The sequence below is a fragment of the Pelecanus crispus genome, chromosome 7 (assembly GCF_030463565.1).
Source record: "Pelecanus crispus isolate bPelCri1 chromosome 7, bPelCri1.pri, whole genome shotgun sequence".
Taxonomy (NCBI): Eukaryota; Metazoa; Chordata; class Aves; order Pelecaniformes; family Pelecanidae; genus Pelecanus; species Pelecanus crispus.
In genome coordinates, this window is record NC_134649.1 from 51,014,696 (window position 1) to 51,025,703 (window position 11,008).

Consider the following 11,008-nt stretch of genomic DNA (forward strand, 5'->3'; position numbering starts at 1 on the left):
CAGTCCTAACTGTGCTTAAAGGACAGTTTCCCTCCTTGAAATTCCTTCTGCAGCCCTCCTAGAAGTTTAGTCAGTGTATTAAAAATGACAGTACCTGCTCACTCGAGCACTCAGAGCGGATGCGTGTATTGCTCTGACTCACTAGCTGTCAAGTAACCCTGATCAGGAAACTAAGATAGAAACTTGAAAGTAAAAACATATTTTTCTTCCCTATGTATGAAAAAAAGCACAGCTCATTTTCAGCAACGACTAGTTTTCTACTTATGCAAGTATTATTCTGATTTCTATCGCTAAATTTTCTAACTAGGTGATGCAGAAACTGACAACTTTCATCAAAATAACCTCTTTTATTAGAGGACAATGAAATTAATTTCAAAACAACCCCAAAACTTTACACTTATTATTTTTGAAGACACTGGCCTCACCGCAGCTGATAAAAGCGTTGTTCATAAAGGAAAGACGGCACAAGCAGCACTCCCTGCGCTGCTCTCCTGAGCCAGTGGCAGCGATCAATTCTGCCTGCAAAGCCCAGCACAAGCAGCAGAGCAAGCTGAGCAAAGCTTGCTCGCACCCTGACAGGAGCCTACGGACGTAACTCATCAGAGCAACGCGCTCCCTTAACGCCACCACTGCTCTGGATCTTGGTGTGCGTCTGAACGCAAGGGCGGGCAATGCCAGCTCAGACCTACTACAGCCTGTTCAGAACTGCTCCTCCACCCGTTCACACAGGACACGACGTTAACGGGCCCTAACGAGCAACACAACACCTTCACTTTTACTGGGAAACATCGGAGTCCACCACTTCTACAGGGACGACGCGGGACTCCCAAGACAACCCTCACTGGGCACAAATGATCGTGAAGGCTCGAATTGTGCACACATTCGTGCACAAGCCAAATGTTGAGCAGAAGCAGAAATGGGATCAGCACTGAGATCTACTTAAAATGATTTCCATTCCATGCACACGCTGACCCTGGCGCACAGCTGTCTCTTGGCTAAGTACTACCAACATTAACATTTTCTTTCCCTGCAGGCCTGACTTAAGAAGTGCGTTTGAATTTTGTGAAATAGTGAAAAGATTTAAGGCCTGATTTTCATAAACGCTAAACTACCTGAGGCTCAAAGTCAAGTCCGGATGGACTCAAGCTTAGCAGGTTCCAAAAAAACAGCCCCTGGACTTTGGATTTGTTTTGGGGAAGGCCAAAAGAACACAAAGCAGATGGGGAAGGAGGGGAGGGGACGCAAGACTTGTCCCGTACCGACATCGCTAGGGCAGAAACCAACAGTGCTCTTACGCTTTAATGATACGCATGTCACATAAGCTCTCCAGGCAAGCACGGCTCCCCTCGAACTCAGGACCATCTGCAGAGTAAACGCAATCCCACGGACACGGCGTGCCCAGCGTCTCAAATGCCGCAAGATCTACTCGCTATCTATATTCCTCTTAGGAGTCTGTCTTATTAAAGCAGCTATCTTAGTAAGCCATTTGCTGCTGGGCCTTCCTTACCAAGACCCGGAAAGAAGCCTGCACTGGCGCTCCCTCGCCTCACCCCAGCCGGTGCAGAGCAGGACGCTACAACTTTCACCTTACCGATCTACCCTTATGTTGGGAAATGGACTGAACCGCAAGTCGCAAAAGGAAAGGTTATTAAACTACTCCGACTGCTAAGATTTATACTGATCCATTAAAGCAGTCCAAAAAAATTAACGTTTAAGAGTCAATATCATAATGGATCCAAGCCAGCACTACTTGTTCCCTACAGAAGTAGACGTTACCAAAAAAAAAAAAAAAAAGTGTAATCCATTTATCACTAGGAAACACCGAAGACAGAGTTCAAGCTAAAATAATGGAGCTGTAGAATTTCAATTCTTCAAATAAAATCAATTCAATCTCATAGTGGTCATACAGAAGATCAGATTTTCATCACAGAGAAACTCTCAAGAAACAAAGCAATAAACTGAACTATGTTTCCTATCACTTATGAAGCCAAGAATCTCATTGACTTCAAGCTCCAAGTTGATTTCAAAGAAAAAGATGATAGTGTATTTGTCTCCCACAGACAAAGGAACACCTACAAAATACCTAGCAGTCACAGAGCTGCTTCTAACCAAAAGAAAACAGAGACAATAATACAAGAAATCTCATATATCTACAGTGGTAGGCATTTACCAAGTCATGCTTATTTTGTTGTTCCTGTCTTCCAAAGGGATAAGGAGATGAAAAATGAATTAAAAACAAACAGAAAAGCAGATAAGAAATCCAGGTGAAAGCATAATACTCCATTCCTTTTCTTATCCAGGAAGACTCATTTGTGGTCCCTCAATACCTACATTTTTCCCATCCAATGACTTCACAAAGAAAATTCTCTTGCAAGTTGACCGTTACCATTGGACAAAATCTTTCTGTTCAGAATTTCCCTGAAGGGGAAATAGGAAGGGTCTTAGAAGAAAGTCTTTATTACCATTATTTTCCCCGTAGAATCCTGACACATCTGCTTGACTTCCTACGTGCTGGAAGAGCCTGTAACTTACACAGCAGCTAACCAGAAGCAAAACCAAAATAAGCTTACACGACCCCAACACATCACCTAACTGGTCAGCAACCTGCAGCCAGAACTCTGTAGGATTTTTCCAAAAGTGTAAACATCCATCTTTGACAACGTTTCTGTCACACCGCAGTTTTTTCGCTCAGTCCTCGCGCAGCTCCTCTACAACGACTCCTGGTCACAGTCACACCTGCCTTTCCAGCTGCCAAACCAGACGTTGTATTAATAAAATTACAGTATACCTTGCAGAATTAAAGCTCTTTACTAGTTCATCTAATGTCCGGTTATTTTTCAGGTCAGATTCCGAGACTGCCTATTGAAAAAAGAAAGAAAGAAAAGGGAAGGGAAAAAAAAAAAACAAAACAAAACACATTCAAATGCAGTGAAAACAACAAGTACCCAGAAGATGTTCAAGTGATCAATAATTTGTTTCTTGGATCTATGCTTCAACCACCCCCCGCTAAATTACTATGTGGAATGCAGATGCATAAAGTGTAAACATTTTTTCCTGAAAAATATCCCAAACTAAAATAACTGCCTGAGAACTGTAAGTCTGGGAAGTGATAGGTAATAGATAAAAATGAAGCATAAAGCTAAAGCAACAAAATCCAGTGTACCCAGTCTCCTACAATGCTTTATTGTAGCCCAGTTCTAATTATTTTGAAAACCAAACCAAAGATCCCATGAATGTGATAAGAACCTTAAGCAACAAGGCATGAAAACTGATGAAGGGAAATGGTAACCTTTTGAGTGATTATGGAATGAAAAGATGAATTATGAGATGGCTTTGTGCATTCAATTAATTCTTTTTAAACAATTTCTGATTTTTATCTCTCCGGCTGTCTCTGCTGCTCTTTTTTTACACAGCTTTTGTTAGTCTTGCTTGTATCAATACCTGCGATTTTTAAGAAGGTGGTAGTAAAATGTACTCCCCAGAACTTTACATCAAGTAGTCTGCACTTGTTTGAATGTTTAAAAACTGGCAAAGCTACAAATAGATCTGCTTTCCAGTCTTGAAAAGTCTAGTCTGGTTCATGCTTTAGAGACACAGAAGAAAATTACCTCTATTTTGCCCAGACTCCTGAAGCGTCATTCATTGTTTTTAGGCAGGCTACCATTTTTAGTTCTACAGAGCCCAACTGGCTTAAGATGAAAAGTTAGATTAAGGCCTAGAATAAATTGCATTCTGTGTTCTTTAATCCAAAAAGGCCTTCAAGTCAGATCATAAGAACCACCCACCCAGAGAGCAGGCTGAACCGCCACTAGTGCTTTTCACATTTACCCTAATCCTCATGGCAAACGCCTCCTCTCCTGGCTGCGTAATGCAGTCCTCTCATCCCCAAAAAGGCTACACAGCAGTCAGTGAGTTTTAGGTCTATGTGGTCTGTGGACCCTTCTAAAGATGCACTGAAAGATGAAGTGAGGCCACTCAATCACAGAAAATTCAAGTGCTTAAATTTCAGCACGCGTGTTTTAAATGATGGTGTATTTTAACAAATGAGGAGGCAATGTTAAATGTTTCACAACAGATTGCGTACATAGCTGTAAGCCAAAAGCCAGGTTTGATGCTCCATCTACTTCTGCCTATGCCGAGAGAAGAGTAGCTCTGAAACGGGAGAATTCCACTTGTCAGAGCAGCATTGCCCAAAGAGCTGCTCACCAAAAGGAAAGGTGGTAATATATGACCAGAATTAATTATTTAACACAGTCCTAAGAGAAAAGCTCCTAAGATTAGCCAAAAAATAAACAAAAAGCAAGCTGAGGAAAAGAAAAACACTTACCACACAGCACGTTGGACACTGAGTTTTGTAGGACAAAGACTTGCGTATACAAAGGGAACAATCTGGAAAAAGGGAATACACAATTTTTAAACAGGCATTCTAGTAAACATCCTTACTAGTATATTTTCTGTTTGTACAATATACACAAACTATTCCACAATACACCGATACTCAAAATACACCATTTTTCCATAGAGTTAAGATTACCATTGCAGAAAAAAAATACGTATTTTATGCAAGGATCTTTCAACATTTAGTCTCCGTCAAAAGCAGGTGTTTACTTTTGTTTCTTTATCGCAAGACAAGAAAACCTTAGTCTGCTTCCACCACTAAATCAGTGCATTTGCACTGCTCACTCCCCCACCACTTTTTTTTTTTTTGACATGACTAATGTTGGATCACTTTCCTCTTCCTGCATAGCCCCAGACAAACTCTCTCTCCCCTCTTTTTCCCCAGGTGTTTTTCCCCCTTTCCAAAACAGTACCAACCTGTTGTTGAGGGGAAAGGCTGAAAAGGATGGGAAACAGTATTGGAACGCTAACTGAGAGACAGCTTAAAGGTTTCCCCGGAAAAGCAAGTCATATCATCACCACAGGATGCTTCAGCAGACTCTTCAGTGAAAATATGGCATAAGCTTCATTCTGTCACAGCAAATTGCTGAAATGATTCTACTTTCTCTAGTTATCTATGAGCTTTCATAACCACTTCAAGATATAAAAAGTTTCATCACTCCAGCAAAACAGACATCCGCTTACTAAGAGCGTTACTGGTCAGAGCCTCGGCGCTCGGCACACTTGGCAACAGCCACCTCGGCAGAGGCGTTTCAGACCCTCTGAAGGAGCCTGAGAAGCAGCAGGAGCATTAATGCACTAATTCAACACGCAGAACCGCAAATCCATCCAAATACTCAAAAATTACATTATATAGTAAGATATGCTGTAGGTGGAGGAATCCATAAAAAAAAAAAAGAAATAAATTTTAACTGAATTAATGCGAATCAGCTTACAGATCTAGCCTGCCAACCCCCGACAGTCGCCTTCAGTAAGCAATGGGACTGACCTACGTTTGCAGCCATCACGGCTCATAACCAGGGTATCGGAAGCATGTTCGAGGAAAATAAATGACAGAAGCTCTTAGTCTTAACATTCGTGCCTAGGGCTGGCCCTGGGCATGTGCAGAGAAGACAGCGGCCTCACAATTCTCTGTTCCCAGTCCCTTCTTTCCCACTTGCCTCCTCTTCCTATGGGAGAAAGAGCCCCGCCACGGCCCAGGTCTCAGCCTGCCATTCCTGGGGTAACAAAATACGTCTGTCTACTGTAGATGGCACATACACCGCGAATTAAATGGTGCCACGAAGTTCACTTCCACCTGCACCAACAGACCAAACCTACCTGTAAAACCACAGCTACCAAACTAGTTATAGACTCAGCCACAGCACTGTATTTCAGTATACCGAAGAGAACCCCAAAGTATGAATTTAATCCGACAACCATCACTGGATGCTTAGTGACAATGACAGGGTGGAAGTATACAAGTCACTGCCAGCAAATAACAATCTCTGTTGAGTTTAAACTGGAAGTAGCAAGGTTGTGAGAAGGAGGAGGAATACAACAAGCCTGGCACGAGAGAAGTCAGTAACGCCACAATTTACATACCACACGTCGAAGACCATAGGTGTTTCTTTTAAGCGAGCAAGCAATTCTGAAACCTGTTTAGCTGGAAGCACAGTAGTAATTTCAATACAGATTTGAAGAAAGGAAAATCCTGGATGACCGAAAAGAGCTCCCTGCAGCAGCTACAGCCGTTTCTACATGAGTAAGTCCAACAGACCCAGGTTCCCCTGCCCACCTGCCGAGCTACGCCGGCCCCCGGCCAGGGCCGCACGGCGGCACTCGCGCCGAGCTCTGCCTGGGATGAAGGCTCCAACTGCAGCGCGCTGCCGATTCACCGGGGCTGGCAGCTGCTCCCCGCACCAGCTCCACCCGGTGCTGGAGCTGAGATAGCCTCAACCACCGCCTGCCGCTGGCGTTGCCCAGGAGCGCAGCAGTTCCAACACCCCGTGCCACGACCCGGCCGAGTCCGCGAGGCAGAGGCGTCGGGCACATGCCTGGAAGGCAGGGCACGTGGGCTCAGGCAGCCGCAGCTTTGCGGCTCTCCAGGGCCAGGACAGACTCGGATCCAACCGTCCCAGCCCAGGCCGTATCAGTTAACCAAACCCAATCCTCTCGGACTGAAAGTGCAAGAAATCCCAGGGCCACGATTCACTCTGCACCTGGGGAGATGTCCACGTTACGGAGCACGTCCGTCTTCAGACGCTTTTATTATGTGAAAGAAATACGAATGGCACATCTATTCTGTCACTAAAGATATAATCCGAAGCGCTGTGGAAGTTAAACAACTACTGTCAAGAGAGCTAATGAATGCTACCAGTCACCCAAGAGCAGGGGAGGAATTTTAAGTGGCTATAGGTGCAAACAGATCAGGGAGATGGCTAGAAGCCCTGTAACGGATCATTAAGAAAAAGAGAAACAGAAAATAAATCTGCAAGCAAATGTATTTTTGGACTGCTGATCTCAGAAGTCCTTTCCAACCTTAACGATTCCTAGTTTTACTTCATTAAAAAGTAATCCAACCACCAAGCCAGGAAAGATGAAATTCATTATTATTCTACCCTTAACTGGTTTAGTGGTGGACTTGGTAGTGTTAGGTTAATGGTTGGACTTGATGATCCTAAAGGTCTTTTCCAACCTAAATGATTCCATGATTCTATTTCATCTTCATCTATTCGCAAATAATTACTCATTAATGGCAAAGGGCTTTTTTCCGCCAGTTGTGCACTCTCAGTGGACTGAAGAGATTACACAAAGACAACCAAGTAGAAAATATTTCAAGAAATCTTGATTTACTGTAGAAAACTTAGGCTTGCTGCAATTTGCCAGGAAAATTAAACATGTGATCTATTAAAAAAAGGAGAGAGACAGATTCTTTTCAAAGTTAAGGGCCTGTGAACCCAGCTGTGTCACAGGCAGGCTGTAACACCAGCTACTTGAGAGAATTTCCAGTGCACCCCACCATAAATACACTGTTTTCAACGGTGATAGTTTTGCCAAGCTAAACTGGATTTCATTGCCAAAATACAATGTCCTCCTTCATGTAAGGAAGTGCTATAGTTTCTGAACAAAACAATTATAAGCATTTATTTTAGCGTGAGAAAAGGCAACGCGCTTCCCCCTAACCTGACTTTCAGTAAAGTGCTTCGCTACCATGTTCCAGCAGATACCAGCCCGAGGCAGACAGAGCAGCATGGAAGATTTTAGCCCATAACACTTAATGCTTTCTGCCATACAGCTTTGAGTTTTGTTCCACCCCCAAGATGTTCATAGACTCATAGAATGATTTGGGTTGGAAGGGACCTTGAAGATCACCTAGCTCCAGCCCCCGGCCATGGGCAGGGACGCCTTCCACCAGACCAGGTTGCTCGAAGCCCCATCCAGCCTGGCCTTGAACACTGCCAGGGATGGGGCACACACAGCTCCTCTGGGCAACCTCTTCCAGTGCCTCACCACCCTCAGAGTGAAGAATTTCTTCCTTGCACCTAATCTCAGTCTACCCTCTTTCAGTTTAAAGCCATTGTCCCTTGTCCTGTCACTACGTGCAGTTGTAAAAAGTCCCTCCCCAGCTTTTCTGCAGGCCCCCTTCGGGTACTGGACGGCTGCAGTAAGGTGTCCCTGGAGCCTTCCCTTCTCCAGGCTGAACAACCCCAACTCTCTCAGCCTGTCTTCACAGAAGAGGGGCTCCAGCCCTCGGATCATCTTTGTGGCCTCCTCTGGACCCGCTCCAGCAGCTCCATGTCCTTCTTATGCTGGGGGCCCCGGAGCTGGACGCAGGGCTCCAGGTGAGGTCTCACCAGAGCAGAGCAGAGGGGCAGAATCCCCTCCCTCGACTCGCTGGCCACGCTGCTTTTGATGCAGCCCAGGATGGTGCTGGCTTTCTGGGCTGCAAGTGCACATTGCTGGCTCATGTTGAGCTTCTCATCAACCCCCAAGTCCTTCTCCTCAGGGCTGCTCTCAACCCATTCTCTGCCCAGCCTGTATTTGTGCTTATTTGTATTATGAAAGATATTTAAATGAAGAATTGTAGGAATAGGTGGCATTTAAATGCATTAATCCAGACATGTGTTTCTGCGATCAGAAGGGCGCAACCATATCTGCACAAGGAAAGGTTGCTGGCTGCTTCACAGCGTTCATCCAAAAGAGCCCCTCTGCAATACCTCACAGGAGAACATCCCTGCTGCCTGAGCCATGAGTAGAAGAGCTACATGTTTTGTAAAGGAAATAAAGGATCACTAATCTCTGCCCTACATGCCAGTAAATAATACATGGTCAAATTACTACTTGTCTCTGAAAGTCTAAAGGGGGAAAATCGTTTATGAGGACATTTTTCAATAATTGTCTGTCACTCAGATACGGTGCGAAAGGATTGTGCCAGCCCATAAGGCCCACAAAGTCATTCTCCAGTCCTGAGTTTCCTGGGAAAGAGGTATGAAGACCAAACCATTCACTCAAAATTTCTGCACACTGTGTCTTTGGCCCTACGCATTTGCCTTAATCTGTCAGTTGAATGACAAGTCAGGCTTAAATGGAGTCACAGGGACAAGACACACTCCCATCAGGGCCACCCCTGTAATCCCTGCAATCTATGGGAAGGTGCACTTATATGAAATACCTTAATTCCAAGTTCCATAAAGCCACAGGATAGAGGGAAGGACAATGTCGCTGCCCCTTTACTGACTTGCCACAAATGCCCCATTTACCTTGGCTCCTATTCTTGAGCAATTTTTATTAAAATGGCTGTTTCTGTGCAATTTTTATTAAAAGTCAGGTAAATTCAAACTGCAACCACCAAGTCAATAGTGATGTATTAAGCGATCATCCATAAAATATAATGTTAATTACAGGACAGGAGGCACAGATTTACAATGAAAAGGCAGTAATAGTTTTGTGTCAACCTTTATGAACTTACTTAGTACTCATGAAGTTAGTACACGTGGCAGTAGGACGGGACGAGTCCCACAAGAGCAAGAAATTTACCCACAGCACTTCCAGTGCGAGAAGCGCCCGCGCTCCTCTGCCGTACTTACAGTTATGCGAGCACTGTGGGATGATCATCGCGATGCTGAAGTAATCGAAGCATATCCCACACCGCAGCAAGTCATCCACCGCCTGCAATGGGAACGATGAAGAAATGAAATTGAATTGAATTGAATTGAATTGAATTGAAATGAAATGAAATCTGCCTGCACGACGAGGCCTGGAGGAGCGGGGAGAGACACTGAGCCCTTTATCTACCCTGCCTGCCTGCCTGCTGCCCGCCACCCTGCCTGCCTGCGCCCTGCCTGCCTGTCGCCCTGCCTGCGCCCTGCCCGCTGCCCTGCCTGCACCCTGCCGCCCGCCCTGCCTGCGCCCTGCCCTGCCTGCACCCTGCCTGTGCCCTGCCTGCTGCCCACCGCCCACCCTGCCTGCCTGCCGCCCTGCCTGCGCCCTGCCCTGCCTGCACCCTGCCTGCACCCTGCCTGCTGCCCGCCGCCCACCCTGCCTGCCTGCCGCCCTGCCTGTGCCCTGCCCGCTGCCCTGCCCGCTGCCCGCCCTGCCTGCGCCCTGCCCTGCCTGCGCCCTGCCTGCTGCCCTGCCTGCTGTCGGCCTGCCTGCTGCCCTGCCTGTGCCCTGCCCGCCTGTGCCCTGCCCTGCCTGCCCGCCCTGCCCTGCCTGCCTGTGCCCTGCCCTGCCTGCCTGTGCCCTGCCCTGCCTGCCTGTGCCCTGCCCTCCCTGCCTGCCTGTGCCCTGCCCTCCCTGCCTGCCTGTGCCCTGCCCGCCCTGCCTGCCTGTGCCCTGCCCGCCTGTGCCCTGCCCTCCCTGCCTGTGCCCTGCCCTCCCTGCCTGCCCGCCCTACCCTGCCTGCCTGTGCCCTGCCCTCCCTGCCTGTGCCCTGCCCGCCCTGCCTGCCCGCCCTGCCTGTGCCCTGCCCGCCCTGCCTGCCCGCCCTACCCTGCCTGCCTGTGCCCTGCCCTCCCTGCCTGCCCTGCCTGCCTGTGCCCTGCCCTCCCTGCCTGCCTGTGCCCTGCCCGCCCTGCCTGCCTGTGCCCTGCCCGCCCTGCCTGCCCGCCCTGCCTGTGCCCTGCCCTCCCTGCCTGCCTGTGCCCTGCCCTCCCTGCGCCGCCCTGCCCGCCCTGCCCTGCCCGCCCTGCCTGCCTCTCAGGGCAGAGGCCAGGCCACGCCGTGGGCCGCTCCCCGGCCTCCCCGCTGGCTCCCCGGCCGCCATCCCGCCGTCCCGCCGTCCCCTCGCCTCACGCACCTTCAGCGGGGCCAGGCTCGCCGGCCACGGCTTCTCGGGCACCGGCAGCGCCAGGGCCATGGCGGCGCGGCCCGGCCCCCGCCTCACGCCCGGCCCGGCCCGGCCCGGCCCGGCCGCCAGCGCGTCCGAATGCCCCGCGCTCAGCCCTGCCGCCGCCACCGGGCCGCGCTTCCGCCGGCGCCGCGGCTGCCGGGAGCTGTAGTCCGGGCCCGGGGCGGCCTCGCCGGGCCCGCCCGCGGCGGGGAGGGGCGGAGCGGGGCGGGGCGGGGCGGAGCCCGCCGGCCTCGGCCCCTCGTGCGCGGGACCGGAGGAGGGGAGGGAGGGGACCGT

The 11,008-nt window shown here is 48.7% G+C and overlaps 1 protein-coding gene across 1 annotated transcript in view; it reads right to left on the reverse strand.

Moving 5' to 3' along the window:
• Positions 1-10,738, reverse strand: part of RAD18 (RAD18 E3 ubiquitin protein ligase) — a 56,366-nt gene extending 45,628 nt beyond the window's left edge. The window contains exons 1-4 of the mRNA XM_075714370.1: positions 10,679-10,738; positions 9,468-9,549; positions 4,328-4,389; positions 2,789-2,859 (exon numbers count right to left, since the gene is read on the reverse strand). Coding sequence (XP_075570485.1) covers positions 2,789-2,859; positions 4,328-4,389; positions 9,468-9,549; positions 10,679-10,738 — 275 coding nt within the window. The remainder of the gene's footprint in view (positions 1-2,788; positions 2,860-4,327; positions 4,390-9,467; positions 9,550-10,678) is intronic.
• Positions 10,739-11,008: the final 270 nt, after the last annotated feature.